The sequence below is a fragment of the Kogia breviceps genome, chromosome 12 (genome assembly GCF_026419965.1).
Source record: "Kogia breviceps isolate mKogBre1 chromosome 12, mKogBre1 haplotype 1, whole genome shotgun sequence".
Classification (NCBI taxonomy): Eukaryota; Metazoa; Chordata; class Mammalia; order Artiodactyla; family Physeteridae; genus Kogia; species Kogia breviceps.
The window spans coordinates 920,965-937,730 of NC_081321.1; the positions used below are offsets into that span (position 1 = coordinate 920,965).

General features: G+C 54.9%; 1 protein-coding gene across 13 annotated transcripts in view; it reads right to left on the reverse strand.

Annotated features, from left to right (window-relative positions):
- Positions 1 to 16,766, reverse strand: part of CACNA1C (calcium voltage-gated channel subunit alpha1 C) — a 521,192-nt gene that overhangs the window by 24,175 nt on the left and 480,251 nt on the right. For 9 of the 13 annotated variants that reach the window (XM_067008446.1, XM_067008436.1, XM_067008444.1 and 6 more), the window contains 5 exons: positions 12,182 to 12,214; positions 9,676 to 9,804; positions 8,439 to 8,504; positions 7,700 to 7,791; positions 273 to 438 (listed from right to left, as the gene is read on the reverse strand). In XM_067008446.1, the coding sequence (XP_066864547.1) occupies positions 273 to 438; positions 7,700 to 7,791; positions 8,439 to 8,504; positions 9,676 to 9,804; positions 12,182 to 12,214 (486 nt within the window). The remainder of the gene's footprint in view (positions 1 to 272; positions 439 to 7,699; positions 7,792 to 8,438; positions 8,505 to 9,675; positions 9,805 to 12,181; positions 12,215 to 16,766) is intronic. The other 4 variants (XM_067008440.1, XM_067008443.1, XM_067008441.1 and 1 more) reach the window with 1 other exon arrangement.

Below are 16,766 nucleotides of genomic sequence, written 5' to 3' on the forward strand. Positions count from 1 at the left end.
CAAACTGCCAGAAATGTTTACGTGGCCTCCTGTCCTCGGGGACGCCGCCGCCACGACAAGAGCTGAGAGCGGACGGGAAGGGTGCTGGCTGAGCTCGCTCCGGTCCGGCTTCACCCCCTCCCTCCGGTGCGGCTGGACCACCCCAGGGACACAGCCCTCTAGGCCGGCCTCCCCGATGGGGCACCCCTGAATATGAGCTGCAGAGACGCGGGGCGTGGCTGGCCCCGGACCCCACGTTTGTCACCCAAGGCCGCGGGTCCCGCCCGGCTCACCAGGAAGGCGCAGAGCATGTAGAAGCTGATGAAGTAGAAGACGGCGAAGCTGCTGCCGCAGGGCGTCTCCCCCTCGGCGCTGCTGCCCGGTTCCGACTCGGGGGCGCACTTCTTGCCTGGCATGCAGGCCAGCATGATGTCCTGCCACGCCTCCCCGGTGGCGCATCTGGCGAGAGACCACGTCCCAGAGCGGCTCACAAGGCCCCTCCCTCTCCTCCCCGGGGGGGGGAACCGCTAAACTGAGTCTGGGGTCTGTCAGCCCCCCAGCGCCGACACATCCACTACATAGGAAGGCATACAGCATTGTTTTGAATGTCTGAACATTTTCTGTGAAAGATAACAAACTGCACCTTTTCTGCAAAGTCCCTCCTTTTGCAAATCCATGTTAACTTTTGAGATTTAGCCATTTGGACACATTTTAGCTCTGGCTCACTCATCCTTTGTAGCAGATCCTCTATGCGTATACCATTAAAAACCCCACCGCCCCGTTAAGGCTTTTCCTTTCTTTGCTGTCTTGCTGTCACGAAGGAGCCTGCAGTCACCACACAGGGCCGTCAGACGCCTGCTTCGGGCTGGAGTTGCCGGCGGACGGCAGGTGTGTCCTCACCGTGGTGGGCGCTGCTCGTTCTCCAAGTGTCTCTGCCCGGTTGGCGCTCCTGGCGTCACTGCCCTACACTCGGCAGCTCTTTCCTCAGCTTTACTGAGGCGGAATCGACCAACAAAGCTGCAGAGCTAGAGGGCGGGTCCTGATGATCTGATTGACGTGCACAGTGTGAAAGGATTCTTCCCCCTGATGATCACATCCATCCCCTCACAGGGTTTCAACAGTTTTTCTTTTCTTTTTTTTTGGCTAGAACATTTAAGTTCTACTGTCTTAGCAAGTTTCAGTGATACGATCAGTGTCATCAACTATGGTCACCATGTTATAGGTTAGACCTCAGACCTCATCACCTTATGGCTGACAGTTTGTGCCCTTTTACCAGTCCCCCCCCATCCCCCGCCCCCCCCCCGCCCAAGCACTTTTCTATTCTGAATTTTGACGAGTCAAATTCACTAATAAGTGAATTTAAAAAAATGTCGCTCGGACTTCCCTGGTGGCGCAGTGGTTAAGAATCCACCTGCCGATCCAGGGGACGTGGGTTAGAGCCCTGATCCGGGAAGATCCCAGACACCCAGAGCAACTAAGCCCGTGCGCCACAACTACTGAGCCTGCGCTTTAGCCCGCGAGCCACAACTACTGAAGCCCACGCGCCTAGAACCCGTGCTCTGCAACAAGAGAGGCCACCGCAATGAGAAGCCCGTGCACCACAATGAAGAGTAGCCCCCGCTCGCCGCAACTAGAGAGAAAGCCCGCGCGCAGAAACAAAAACCCAACGCAGCCAAAAATAAATAAGTAAATAAATAAAAAAGGTTGCTCATATGATGGGTGTGAAATGATAACTCACTGTTGTTTTAAAATGATGACTAGTCTGAGAAATTTCATTTCACCTGCTGAATCTCAGGTTCATGTTTTTGCCCGTCTGCCTCATGGGCTATCTGTCTTCTTGTTCACTTGTAGGGTCTTTATATTAATCCTCTGTCACTTATACACATTGTAAACAGTCCAGTCTGTGGCTCGTTTCTAGCTTTATTGATAGTGTACTGTGATGAATCCAAGTTTTACATTTTAATGTGGTCAAATCATAATTTTTCTTCTGTTTTGTGCTTTTCGCAACTTGTCTAAAATATCCTTCCCTATTCTAGCTCATAAAAATATTCTCCAATATGTTCTAAAAGGCCCAAGTTTTGTTTTTCATAATAATTTCATAATAACCCATTAATATGGAATTTATATGGGGGCTCCATACGAGGCAGAAATATGCTTTATCTTTTTCTGTCTAGATAACCAATTTTCTTAATGCAATTTATTGAACGGTCCACCTTTACCTACCTATGTGAAATAGCTCTTCTGACATAAATCGCATTTCCATATGAGTATGAGTCTTGTGCCAGCCTCTTCTTTCTGTTCTACAGGTTTATTCATCTGTCTTGACTTCAGTGTACCACGCCGTCTGAATCACTCCAGGTTTACAGCAAGTCTTGATCTCACACACACAGAGTCAGTGCTTCCAGCCTGCTGTCCTGCAAAGCTGTCTTGGCTTTTCCCTTTCCTTTTCCTTTTCGATGCCGCAGACACATTAGAATCAGCTTGTTAAGTTCTATGAATAATCCCACTGAGACTCTTATTGGAATTGCATCAACATATAGATTAACTAGAGGAATTTGACATCTTTTTGCTGTTAAGTCTCCTAACCATGAACCCGATCCACCTCTCCATTTATTTAGGCCTTTTAAAATGTCTTTTAATAAAAGTTTGTAATTTCCCTATATACATCTTTCGTTAGATTTTTTTCTAGGTAGGTTACTTAAGATAAACAAATAAAATGTTGCTATTATAAATAGTACCTTTAAAAAGTTATATTTTCTGTTTGCAACAGACGTGGAGAGAATACTATTGACTTTATATATAGAAGATCTGCTGAACTCTCATTATTCTGTGGTTTCTCTTGTATAGTCACATAGCAATCGACTTTCTAAAAGGTGTTTTATTTACATATTTTCTTTTTAAAATTGTGGTAAAATACACACAACATAAAACTGACTGTCTTAACCATGTTTAGTGTACAGTTCGGTGGCATTAAACACACCCACAGGGCTTCCCTGGTGGCGCAGTGGTTGAGAGTCCGCCTGCCGATGCACGGGACGCGGGTTCGTGCCCCGGTCCGGGAAGATCCCACGTGCTGCGGAGCGGCTGGGCCCGTGAGCCGTGGCCGCTGAGCCTGCGCGTCCGGAGCCTGTGCTCCGCAACGGGAGAGGCCACAACAGTGAGAGGCCCGCATACCGCAAAAAAAAAAAAAAAAAAAAAAAAAGTTAATTTTGGCTCTGAATTGTCCTTTGGCTTACTGGTGCATCTCATAAATTTAAGATATAGCATGGGACTTCCCTGGTGGTCCAGTGGTAAAAAATCTGCCTTGCAATGCAGGGCACATGGGTTCAACCCCTGGTCAGGGAACTAAGATCCTACATGCCACAGGGCAGCTAAGCCCGTGTGCCACAACTACTGAGCTCACACACCTCAACTAGAGCCTGCGTGCCACAAACTACAGAGCCCACGTGCTCTGGAACCCGCATCACAACTACAGAGCCCACGCGCCCTGGAGCCTGCACGCCACAACTAGAGAGAAGCCCGTGTGCCACAACGAAAGATCCCACGTGCCGCAACTAAGACTCAAAGCAGCCAAAAATAAATAAATAAATATTTAAATAAATAAATAAATAAATAAATAAACCAAACAATCTCAGGCCCAGGTGAGGCGGTCTCATAAAAAAAAAAAAAAAAAAAAGGAAGATCTAGTGTGTTCACATTCTCATTTCTGAGTAGTTTGTAGCCTCAGTTGTGAGTTATTTAGAAGAGTGGCTCTAAACATTTAAGTGAACAGATTTTGGAGGGACTATTGGTTTTATGGTTAATTCCTAATTTTTTATGTATTGAAGTCAGAGAAGTTTTAGAATTTATTGAATTCTTCTTTGTGACTTAAATCTTGCCTAATTTTTATGAATCCTTCTGGGGCTTAAAAAGAACTTTGTTTTTTGCCATTTATTGAGTATAAATTTATTAGATGAAGTTTGTTAATTGTGCTATTTAGATGTTCTTTGCCCTTTCTTCTATTTCATTCTGTCTAACCTGTCACTTTCTTTCTCTTTTTCTTTTTTGGTAGTTTCCTATAGTTTAGATTTTTTTTTAAACTTTTTATTTTATATTGGGGTATAGTTGATTAACAATGTTGTGTTTGTTTCAGGTGCACAGCAGAGTGATTCAGTTATACATACACAGGTATGATCTGTCATTTTCTACACGCTGTACCAAAGTCTCACACTTTGTGTGAGTGTGTGTGTGTGAATTTTCTCCTTATTGTTCTATCCGTGTCTGACTGACATATTTCCAAACTATATTGTTAGGCTTATGTGCTTTAATGATTGTTATATATTCTCGATGGATTATATCTTTTATCAATGTCAAATATCCTTCTTTGTCCTGTTTAATGCCTTTCACCTGGAATTTTATTTCTTCTGATGTTGCTATTACTATACCTACTTCTTAGGTAAGCATTGTCTGGTATTTTTTCTGTTTCTTTATTTTTGTTCTCTTTAGGTCATTTTATTTTACTCCGTCTATTATAAACAGGCTACGGCTAGATTTCTTAAAGCCAAGATTAGAGTATCTTTTAATAGAAGATTTTAACTTTTAGTGATTATTAGTATCTTTGTTTTCTTTCCTGTCACTTTGTTTTAATTTTCTTTCTTTCCTGCCTTCTTTCATCTTTCCTTCCTTTTGCTGAATTGCTAAGGTTTTCTTTTTTCTTCTTCTAGTGGTCTAGAATGTAGTATCTCATTTGTTTTCCTAATGGTTGACTTTTAAATATTTAACATCTGTTTATATGCACATCCCCCTCCCCACGCATAGAGTTGAACAGTATCTATTTATTCTCTCTAAACAGGAGAAGAATCTTCACACACTTTCATGTTTCTCATCATTCCTGCCTTGTTGAGATAATATGGGATTTTACTTCCAAATTGCATTCAAGGTTTTAGATATTTTCCCTTAACAATTATTTAGAATTAACATGAGCTTTATAATTTCTTTGCTGACAGCTCAGAACTATGAACTTCAGTGGTTCTTTACTCACAGCATTTCTCTGCCCACTCGACTTCTTAGATTAATCTTTCATTGTGTGGAAATACATCCTTGTGTAATCGTTTCAGAGAAGGTTTATGTGGTAAACTTCCTGGGTTCTTACACTTCTGGAAACATCTTTATTTTGCTTTGTTACTTGGATGCTGATTGGGCTGCAATATAGGAGTCTAGGTTCAGTAATACATTTCCCTCCTAATCCTAAATATATTACTCTTTTGTCTTCTGTTATACCGTAGATGATGATGAGAATTCTAATGACAGTTAGAATTACTGTTGAAAGTAATTGACTTTTCCTCTTTGGAATCTTTTAGGATATTTCCTTTACTCTTGGTTTTCTGAAACTTCATCATGCGTCTAGCTATGGGTCTTTGGGATTAACCTGTTCTGCACTTACTAGGCCTTTCAATCTGAAGGCATGTATCTTCATTTGAAATTTTCTTTGCTCATTCCTGTATTTCCTTCTCTCCATTCCTTCAGTTCTTTTTTGTCTCAATTTGTATCATAAGGAAAGGATTTTCTGGCTCTATACTCCATGTGCTAACTTTTATATCAATCTCTTTGTCCTTTTGGCTGTACACTGAGACAATTCCTGGCTTGGTCTTTCAGATCATTAATTCCTTCTTGAGCTATGTCTCTTTAAAAAATAGTGCAACAACTGGGACTTCCTTGGTGGCGCAGTGGTTGAGAATCCGCCTGCCAATGCAGGGAACATGGGCTCGAGCCCTGGTCTGGGAAGATCCCACGTGCCGCAGAGCAACTAAGCTCGTGCGTCACAACTACTGAGCCTGCGCTCTAGAGCCTGCGTACCACAACGAAGAACAGCCCCCGCTCGCCGCGGCTAGAGAAAGCCCGCGCGCGGCAGTGAAGACCCAGTGCAGCCCAAAATAAATAAATAAATATTTTAACAATTGTATATTTTCTGAGTTCTCTCTTCAATTAAATTTAATTAATTCTCTCGTTAATTTGTTCTTATTAATAATGACTTCTCCTCCTCCTCCCACTCCTTTCTGATCTGACAGATGTGCCAGGTTCTATAATCTCTCTGAAGACACAAATTATGCTTATTTTCAAATACTTTCCCTCTCCCTATTCTTTTCCTCCTGATGTGTTCATTCATCTATTAGGGGAGAGTGGTGACTTCTTTTTTGACATCGGTTTTCCCCCAGTACTTTGGAGTGACTGTTACTGTTCTTTGTGATCGAGAGCCCAGTACACAACTCTGTGGATCAAGTTCTCGTTGCAGGAGCCTCTCTGGGGACCATGGAAGACAGGACAAGACGTGCTGCCAGGTGGAGTGGACAGGTAGCTTCTCTTAAAGGGTGGGTTCCCTTGGGGCCCTGCTCTACTTCTTAGACCCCAAAGCCCAGGCGGTGGTGGCAGGGCTCTGTTTTCAGCTTGTGGGCATCAGCCAACGCTCTCCAAACGCGGGTCCCCAAGGAGGCAGTGTGGCTGTGGCCCCAGCTGTCCTGGTGCCTGGCCCCTGTGGACCCTGAGCTTGGGGAGGCCGTGGCCGCTCTCGCTCCTTCACAGGCTCACCTGCTTTGGGATGTGTTTTCCTCCGGACCTGGTCCTTTGTGCACTGAACCCCATCAGCTTGCCTCTGTTGAAGACCTCCTCAGCACCGCTGGCTCAAAATGGCCCTCTTTCTTGGCTTTTCTCCCTCCTTATTCTTCTACAAACTATCTCCTATTGTCAAGGACTTTAGGAGAGGGGAGACCCATGGGCCCTGGCTCACATGTGTCCAAATCCCATACCTAAATGTGGCTCAGGCGGAAACGTTGCCGTGAGGCTGTGGTTTATGACGGCCCCGTGTTCTCACGGCTGCCATCTGAGGGAGGGCGAGGTCGGACTGATATTTAAGAGGACTGCCATTCTGATTGAACGCATTTTGAGCAATAATGATTTGTGGCCTTGCATGTGGGGAAAGGATTCCACAGAGCACAGTGAAGGTGGGGTTATTTGATGGGAGGATCCCTGGATCTTCGGAAAGAAGCCCCGGGGACGGTAAGGCCTCAATGCCTCTCCCAGCACCTGAGCATGGAGAGTGCAGGTGCTGGAATGGACCCTAGGCATGAACTGGTCCAGGGTAAACAGTTCTCAGCACCACCAGCCCTGCACCAGGTGGGGGTCCCAGAGCCCAGGCTGCGATGAGCAGGATGGTGAGAAGAGCTGGGGAGGGGCAGCCCGGGGGGTCACTGGGACCCAGAGGAGGAAAGACATGGGGCTGCCGCACGGACTCCTTCCCTCGGGGTCGGGCGGGACACACCCCTCCCCCTGCTGTACCTGTGGCCGCAGCCTCCCCAGAGGGTGAAGGCTGGCGCCGGCTCAGCCAAGGGGGGAACTAAGTGCCGTGGACAGACCCACTGAAACAGACAGTGGCACCAACTCTGGCAGCTGGGCTTGTCTTAGGAGGAAACTGAGGCGCAGAGTCATCTGCCGTCTTGCTCGAGGTCACTCAAGGTCACACAGCGCGTGTGCTGCAGGCCTGGCTCAGCTTTGAGCCACGGTACTCTTGGAGTTCAATTCTGATCCCCGCTGGCTTCCAGGGTCAGCGGCAGGGGCCGCGGCCAGTCATCATACACGACAGTGAAAGGGAGGCTTCCCGGTCAGGGGGCTTCCCAGCCCCCAGCCCGGCTCTGGTCGTGCGCCCGGGCCAGGGCCGCACCGAGCAGGTGTCCCTGTGTGCGCTCACCTGAACAGCAGCAGCACGGCCTGCGGGAAGGTCTGGAAGTTGTTGTTCCTGTTGATCTCCGTCGTGTCATTCAGGGCGATTTTCCCGAACACCTGGCAGGGGGAGAGGACGGGGCCCGTGAGCTGCGGACAGAGGGGTCCTGGTTCCCACCCATCGTTCAATGGTCTCTTCAGGGGTCACAGTTCACCTTGGACGGGTTGGCCCATAAGCTGAACAGAGTCCCCTCTGCCACCTGGAAGGCCTCGCGGGGGCGGGTACCTGCCGCCCCGTCCAGTCCCTGATCCCAGGACCCCACTCCGGACAAGCATCCAGGAAGAGTGCCCTTGGCCCTCGGGAGGGGCCCTGGGCCCAGCGGGAGGGGGGCTGAGAGCGGGTGGAGGCTGAGACCTCGACCCGCATCTGTGCAGGGACAAGGCTCACCGGCCTCCCTCTTTCTGTTTTCTTTTTTGTGGCTGCAGATTCTTGAGACTATTTTTCTTTCCTCTTTAAAAAACACTTTATTGAGGCATAGTTAACAAACAGGCCCTTCACATAACTTGGGGGGGTTTTTCCCTATAGAGTGGGAGCTGGGCCGGGGCAACGGGGAGAGAGGGTCTCAGAGCAGTGCACCCCCAGGACACCACGGGGGTGGGGGGAAAGTTCCAGTTCCGGTGACCTTTCCAGCCTCAGAAGGAGGGGCGGGTGTCAGGGGTGTGGGCTGGGGGCCGGGCCCGAGGAGACGGCCGGGAGCCTGTCCTACCTGCATTCCGATCACGGCGTAGATGAAGAACAGCATCACGATCAGGAGGGCAACGTAGGGCAGGGCCTGGCAGGGGCACACAGATGCCGTGAGGTCGGCGGGGGCCGGTGGCTGGACCCCTCCCTGGGCGGCGTCTCTTCAGTCGCCCGCTGCTGCCTGGCTGGGGGGGGCACTTCCAGGAGCCCCGCAGACGTTCTGGGCACTAAATGGGAGGAGCCTGAGCCCGGTGCCGACCCCTCCCCTCACCTGGGTGTCAAGCACCTGAGACCTGGGGAGGTCCGCCCAGAAAGGTGGGCTCTGAGCTCGGAACTTGGCGTGACGCTCCCTTGGTACAAACAACCTAGAAACAGCCAAACACCCTCCCGCCACCCACCTGTCCTCGCGCGGCCGAGGGCCCTGGGGGACACCCAGCAGCCCCTCCCCCCCTCACAGCTGTAAGCCGTTCCGCCACGTGTAGGAAAGGCAGGGCGAAGGGGCGCTAGACAAAAGCGAGACCCTGGGCTCAAGCCCGCTTCGCCACTGTAGCTGTGGGGGCTGGGCTGGCCTTAACCTCTCTGAGCCTCAGTGTCCTCATCCGAAAAATGGGAAGAAGAGTAATGACGTCAGGGGGTTTGGGGGCCTGGCCGATTTAAGGCTCACAAGATGCTTGGGCAGTGCCTGGCCCGCGGCCGGTCTACCCCCCACCTCCGCCCGGGGAGGAGGCCTCGCGGCTCACGGGGTGGATGCAGCCCGCACACCACTAGGTGGCACCGCGGGACTACGGGCCGTCCAGCCTGGTGGGCGCTCGGGTCCACCTTCGGTGGCGCCCAGGAAATGTCAGCGGTGGGTGAGCACGTGGGGCCGGGCCGGTCACCCACGGCTGAGGCCGGGGCCACCGGCATTCTGCCTTCGCACAAGGACACGAGTGCTAGGGGCCGAGAGCTGGCCCCGCAGTCGGCAGCCCTGGGTCCACGCGGGGCACCCGGCGAGTCCGGCCGAGTCCCTAAGCAGGTGCGGACAGAAGAACCTGCTGAACCACTGCCAGGGCGAGGGTGCCAGCCCCGGGCCGACGACGGCCGAACTGGGAACAGCTGTAGGGGTCGTCGGGCCACCGCTGCCCGCGGCTTTCAAACCTCTTCCACCGCAAAGCCCCCTTGTGCGGTCAGTTCTCGGGGCAGACCCACTAAGAGAGAAGAAAGCAGAACGCGCGCAGCCTCCCCTCGGCTGGAGCGTCGCCCCAGCCGGGGCCTGCGAGTACCTGGAAGGACTTGATGAACGTCCACAGCAGCGTCCGGATGCCCTCCCCACGGCTCAGCAGCTTGACCAGACGCATGACCCGGAAGAGGCGGAAGAAGGTGATGGAGATGCGGGAGTTCTCCTCCGCGTTCTGGGGCCGTTAACACAGCAGTTAACACGCAGGCGGGCGGCGGGGGCCGGCCGCGCTCGACTCTCCCGGAGCCCACGGGTAGGCCCGGCCCCGAGCCTCTGCCCCAGCATCCCTGGTCTTAAGCCCCCGGGCTGGGGGGCGGCAGGTGATTCCCTAGAAATTCCGTCTGCGCTGAAATCCAGGCCGAGAGCCGCCCCGGTGCCCCTGCTGCCGCCTGCCTGGCTCGGCCGAGGGTCCGGCGTCCCTAGCGGCACCGGCGCTCTGCAGGTCCTGGGGGGCGGGGGCTGCCCAGCCTCAGCTCTCTGCGTGCCACCGCCCCCCACGGCTGTGCCCGGGCCGCGGCCCCAGCTGCCCCTCCGCCCCCCTCTGCCCTGGGCCCGCCGGCTGCACAGGCCTGGGAGGGGTGGAGGCCCAGGCAGTGGGGCGTGAGGCCGGGACGGGTCTCCCTGCTGGGAGAGGACCGAGGGGCCCTGCTCAGGGCGGGTGGGCTCCCCGGGGGCGTCCGGGAGCGGGCCGGGGGCCGGCGCATGCCTGGCCGGGGGTCAGGGGCCGGACACGCGGCCCTGTCACCCTCTCCTCCAGATCTGAGGACAATGAGCGCAAACTGACCCCCCCGAGCCGCCTCCTCCTGCCCCCACCGGCCAGGGAGCTGAGGTGGTGGCCCCGGGACGTGGCCGGTTCCCCAGAGCCAGCGCAGCCCCAGCCCCGCGGGCGCCGGGAGAGAACGGACCTTTGGGCTTCCTGTTACTGCTCCTGTTGCAGGCCCCTGCTCGGAGGCAGCTCTGGGTAGTGGCCGGGCCCACGTGGGCCCCGATTCCCAACCCCCACTCCTCGGGCTCCATGTCTGACCGTCTCCAGGTCAGATCCGGCCTGGCCACGCCCACAAAAATCCCACCAGCGCTGGAGCCCTCGCGGCCCCTGGTTCTGACCCCGTGGCCAGGCCTCCAGGGGCCTCTCCCCTCACCCCGATCAGAACGGGAGACCCGCGAGGGGGGCAGGTTTTACACGCGCCAGCACAACCTGCTTCTCCCCGGGGCGGGGTGCACCTATCCTTCTCCTTCTGAACCAGAGCTGCTCCCCTGGGGCGGGCTGGTGGCTGGGGGCCACAGGGGCGGCCGGGGGGGGGGCCCTGGCAGCAGGCCGTCTGGCCCCCGGGCCCCACCTGTCTGCATTTTGAAGTCTTTGATGCCCTTCATGTCTGCATTTCTATCACCCGTGTACCTACTTGAAATTCTACTTTCTCTCCTTAAAAGGAAGCGGTGCTCCCCCAGAGAAAGGGCAGAGGCGGCTCAGGGCTTGGAACACGCCGTCAGCCCCACTGTGCTTGGGAAGCGAGACAGAAGAGGACAGCGCCAGCCTACACGGAACTCAGCTGGGCACCAAGAGCCCGGGAGGCTGGCGCCGCAGAGGCATCTGCATCCGACTCGTTGAAAAGCAAAACGCAAGCCTCCAGTGTGAGTTCGCCCTGGGTTCGGAGCCCTCCCGACGCTGCAGGTGCCTTACGCTCCGCTGACCGGTGACATACGGGCAGCACGTCCAGGCTCAGCCCTGCCGGCTGTGGTCGTGGGCTTTGTCAGGAAACATCCCCACCGACCTTGCCTCTGTCTGCTGACTCTGCTGGGGCTCGGGGGGGCAACCCGCTCAGCGGCCCTCCTAAAATCTCACGCTTGGCCCACGTGTGAAGTCTGTGACGGCAGCCTCTTGGAGACAGCTGTTCCAAGGAGACTTCAAGGTCACACCGGTCGGCCTCTCTATCACCTTAGCCAAAGATTCCTAGGGCAGAAGCGGCTCCCACCAGACGGTGTGCTGCGGTGAAGCGGGCGTGGCCTAGTTTTAATGCCCCTCCCAGGTAACGCTGTCGGGGTGATAGGTGATAGGAGATCCAGCCACTCTCTGGGTAATGAACCCAGCTTAACCGCTGACTGGGGGCTTGGCTCGGAGCTGGAGGGCGGCCTGGTGACTAGGAGGACCTCCCCGTCTCCGGCTACGTCACCTCTCCTTCCTCTTTCCCAGAGGCCTCGCCATGGCGCTCGTGGGTGCCCCGTGCAAACCCCACGTCAGACTCAGGGTGGGGACCCCAGCCAGCCGAGCACTCAGGACGTTTAACAGGAAATGGCCCTCGGGTCCGATTCTCTCCCAGTGGCTCGCTAGACAGTCAAGGTCACGGTGAACTGCCACCCCCAGGAAAGCTCAAGGACGGAAACGTCACACCAACAGCACTCGACAGCTACAGACCAGGCAGGCAAGGTGCATGGCAGGCACACGGGCAGCATGCATCGGGGGCTGGGCTCCAAGATGCCGGGGGTCGGGTGGGGGCAGTGGGTATGTTGGAGCGGGTCACAGAAGCTGAGAGCGTGGTCTGGAGGCTCGGTCTTACCATAAAGGGAGAGCATTGGGTATGTTCAGCTGGCTTTAAAGAAAGGCAGACAGAGATAAGCTGTAATGAGTCTCCGACAAAGACGCCCGGCGTTCTAGGTCTTGGTAACACAGGAGCAACACAGTGGCAGGAGAGGGCAAGAGGGCCGAGAGGAGGGCACACGGCACAGGCCTGGCAGAGTCTGGGCGCCGCCAGAGCGGACCCCCACCCAGCGAGGACCCTGGGTGTTCTCCTGCCCGGAATCATCTCTGGCCACAGATTAACTACTAACTCACACCTGTTATCACGGAGGTGCTCTGGATTTTCAGGATGGAGGTTTTGTTTGTCATCAGCCGTGTGTCCTAAGGTAGCCTCCGGGGCTGGCACTGCACATGCTTACCCAGCGCTGCCGGCTGAAGGCGAGAGACCTTGCCTGTGCCCAGGGCTGCTCTTTGCCCACGTGCATTTGAGCAAAGGAGCTCAGGGGCGGTGGCCCCCCAGGTCCAGGGGAAGACTGAGGTTCGGTTACCCCCTCTGTGGTGGGGCTGGCCCTCAAGCTGAGGCTCAGGAGGGAGAAGGGCCTGCTAGGCCCCCGGGCGCGGACCTTGGACACTGGCCTGAGATAACTAAATGTGAAAGCCCTGCACACAATTTAGGACGTTATTGTTAACACCCCGAGAAGCCGTTCTCAGGGGTCTGACTCTGGGCTCATTAGGGGGCAGGGGCCGAGGGGCCTGGCCTCGGAGGAGCAGCCCGCAGCAGCCCTGAGCTGCACCCGGGAAGGTGCCCTGCCCTTTAGCCCCGCACACAGAGCACAGCATGGACTGGTCCCCGCCGCCTGAGCCGCCAACTCCTTCTAGAAAGTCTCACCACTTCACTCTTACCCTCCACTTTCAGAGAGTTGCCCCTGTGTTTCTGTTTTCAAGGTATAAACAAGGAGAACATGTAATGGGGTTTTTGAGGGACTGAAAGGTGCATAACCAGACATTTGCTCGCAGACCGAAAAATACTCCTTTGGTAACGGATTTCTCAGCAAATTCCTTTTCTTCCCATTGCAAGTTGGGAGGTGTCCTTTTCGGGGACTGGGGGAGACACAGGGTGAGGGAAGGGAGGAGAAGGGCCAGGACGCCTCTCTGGTCGTTCACACAACGAGGTCTAGATCTGTCTCTGCTTCACGACGGGCTGCAGCTGCCAGGTCCACCCACGTGCCTGGACGGGGTGGGGTGTCTAGGATGTGGCCAGCAGGCTAAGAGAGAACACGGAGACAGACACGTACACGCACGCACACGCACGCACACGTACGCTTGGAGGAAGTTCCAGGCTGGTCAGGGGCCTGCACCCCGGTGTTAACCTGTGAGGAGCCCCATGTTTCCCGGGCTTCAGTGGGGGAGGGGTGTGAGGGCCGCACAGAGGTGAGTCCACAGGCTCTAGTGCTGGGCTCTAGGCCGAGCGCCCAGCAGGCTCTAGCCTTGCTCCCCTCTCGGATGCACCCTGAAAACCACCAAAGCTGCCCGTTACTTCCAAGAGCCCTGGGTAGATGACTGAAGGTCTTCTGGGTCAACCCCACCCCGAATGGGACCAAAACGGGGGTGTTTTAGGGGACCCGCCTGGGTCGCCTGGCCCGAGCGAATTAACCCCCAACCGTGAAACAACTAAAACTACTTATTTTACTGCTTAAACGTTCAGAATCCTTCATTTGGGCTTTTTAAATGTCTTAACTATTGTTTTCTTGTTTTTAGCCTTCTATGCTCCCATCTCAGACCTCATTTATGTAAGTCATGTTTTACTCCAAGATTTACCTTTAGGTCTCTTCTAATCACCTTGAGCACATCGTATTATTTTAACACTATGCGTTAATTCGGTAACGCTGTTTTCTTGGCCGCCCCGCGCAGCTTGTGGGATCCTGGTTCCCCGACCAGGGATCGAACCTGGGCCCTCGGCAGTGGAAGTGCCGCGTCCTAACCACCGGGCCGCCAGGGAGCTCCCCAGTAACCCTCACGATCCATCCCTGTGACAAGAAGGACCGTGGAGAGAGGAAGGACGGGCCTCCGGGAACCCAGCGTCCAACGATCCTCACTTGGGGAGAACGTGGAGACCCACGGGTTCGTTTTCTTCTCGGGCCTTGAGGCTTTGCTCTTCAGAGGCCGCTTTGGACGTGCCGGGGCAGGGTCACCTGTCAGCCGCTCGCGTGCGCCTGTCCTCACGTGAGCAGCTGTGCTCACAAGGTCGCACCGTAACAAAGCCAGAAGGCAACCCAGAGTGATTCCTACAGCAGAGGGCAGGAAGGGGCCCGTCGCACAGCCCTGCCCACAGAGAACCACCGGCTGACGCACCGCTGCCCAAGGTCACCCCCAGGTGCCCGGGCGGCCCGGAGACGGGCGAGTGCGTCTGCAGAACGCTGGGACCCCCCAGAATGTCCTGAGGGACCACCGAGCACGGCTCCTACCTTCTGAGCCGAGTGCAGGATTAATGGGGAGCCCCGGGTGCTTGAGCCGCCCCCTCGGATGCTTCCCCGGACGCGCTCCCGGTGACCCCGAGTTACCTTTTCGGTGCAGGGAGTGGGGGTCACCTGCCCCGCACGCCGCCTGCCGCCGGCTCGTGTCCACGAGCGGGAGCGGGCAGCCCGCTTCTCAGCCACCCGTTCCGATTTGTTTTCTCATGATCTGGTCGTTTTCCAGGGCTGAGGGTATCGGGGCAATGAACTGAATTTGCTCTTGCAGTTGGTAGGAATGAGATGAGATTATCCCTCCCCGTGTGGGCAGAGGTGGGGCGCTGTCAGAGAGGCCCCGGGCCAGCAGCGAGGACAGACCCTGCCCTCACCTGGGCACATGTATGTGGGTCACCTTGTACGGTTCAACCGGCAGAGACCTGGGGCGGCTCTGGAAAACTGCCTTTCCGACCCAAGTTCAGGACCGGAGGAGAAGCACCACCTCAGCGCGTGAAGCCTTTGTGTCCAGAAAGTCCTCACTGTTCCTTTTCGTTGGGGTGCTCTCTCTAGACCACCCGTGGGAGCCGAGGGGACTGAGGGGCTCCAGAGACTGCACAGAGGGTTCTCCAGGACGGACGGACGCCAGAATCGGTGGGGCGTTTCCCAGTTGACATCCCATTGTCTCTCTGGAGAACGGAGAGGTTGTTGGAAATCGCTCTTGACCACATAAGAAAGGGACTGCTTCCTCTCCCTTCTTCTCCTCTTTCTCGGCCCCCCCTTCTTGCATAGCTGGGAGGCGAGGGTTAGCGGGGAGGTAGGGCCAGGTGGTAGATTTCGACAGCCTGATTATCTTCCAGGGTGTTCTCTGTGATCGGCGGTTCGAGGGCACTTAGGAGCAGCTGTGCGCCGTGGCTGCGTCTCCTGGCCGGGCTGGCTTGGGAAGGTGCAGATGACCTGCCTGCCTGCAGGGAAGGCTGCGTCCAAACAGAACCTTGGACAAGGGCCCAATCCCAGTGGTGCTGCTGAGACAACGGTTACGTATCTGCTCACGGAAATTCCACATCCCTCTGCACCGAGTCAAAAGCAACAGCACGGGGGCGTGTGAATCTTTTACTGGCCACCCTCCTACAGAAGCCTCGCTTTAAAAAACAAGGAGCAAAAAACCCTTGTCCAGAACTCAGGGAGTGGATCCGATATCAGTTCCATCCCAAACCACCTGCCATCCCCCCTCCGCCTGCATCCCCCCCACCAGCTCTGCTTCTCTACTTCAACTGTCTCTAATCTCATCTCGATTTGATCTGCAAGACAAGACGCCAGTTCAGCTGTGAGCGTGTCACAGTGTCGCGGGGAGGGGGTGTCTGGGGGGTTGGGGCTTTGTCGGCGAGACCCCAGTTAGCCTAGGGTGGGAGGATAAATGTGAGGCTGGTACACACAGAGAGAGCTGGGGATACGGGAGTCAAGGGCTTCTAGAGACATCTGACGCTGCTTTCGTGGCCAGGAGCCAGCCGGCATGCGTTCAGGAGGGGGTTCCTCATTACCCAAGCAGGAGAAGCGCTCATCCCGGGAACTGAGGTGTGGCCCTGGGAACGTGGAGGGGTTGCGAGGAGCTGATGGTCAGAGCCGCCAGGGGTGGCTGCACAGAAGGAATTTCAAGGTCAAAGTAAAATCTGTTGTAAACTGCTAGCTCTCTAGAGCTGAATGAAGTGCTTTCTTGGGAGGGAGACGCAAGGTCTAAGTAAGCACGTGTCAACTGGGAGACACATAGCGGAGGGTCGGTGCCACAGATCTGAGGGCAAATGAAGGAAATACCGATGGTCAAAAGCAATTCTTAAGCCCAGTTTCCATTTCGGTCTGGCACGAATGGAGGAATGGAATTGGGTTTGAGGAGGAGAGAGCTGGGAGGAGGAAGATGGGGGTTACGAGGGGGGCGGAGACAAGGACAGACGAGGGCAGGGCGCAAGCGAAGGTCACCCCGAAGAGGCGAGGGCAGAGGGTGGAAAGGCAGCCCCCTCCCCCGTGGGCTTACATCTGTTTCTCCAAAGGAAAATTCCACCCAGAAGGGGACGGAGATTCTGGCCGGAAAGGAGAACCTCTGTGGTCACAGGCACTCGGTAGAAATGCCCTTCTGAGCCTCCCTTGAGGGGTCTTTGGCCCCAAGGGGACTGGGGGAGAGGTGCA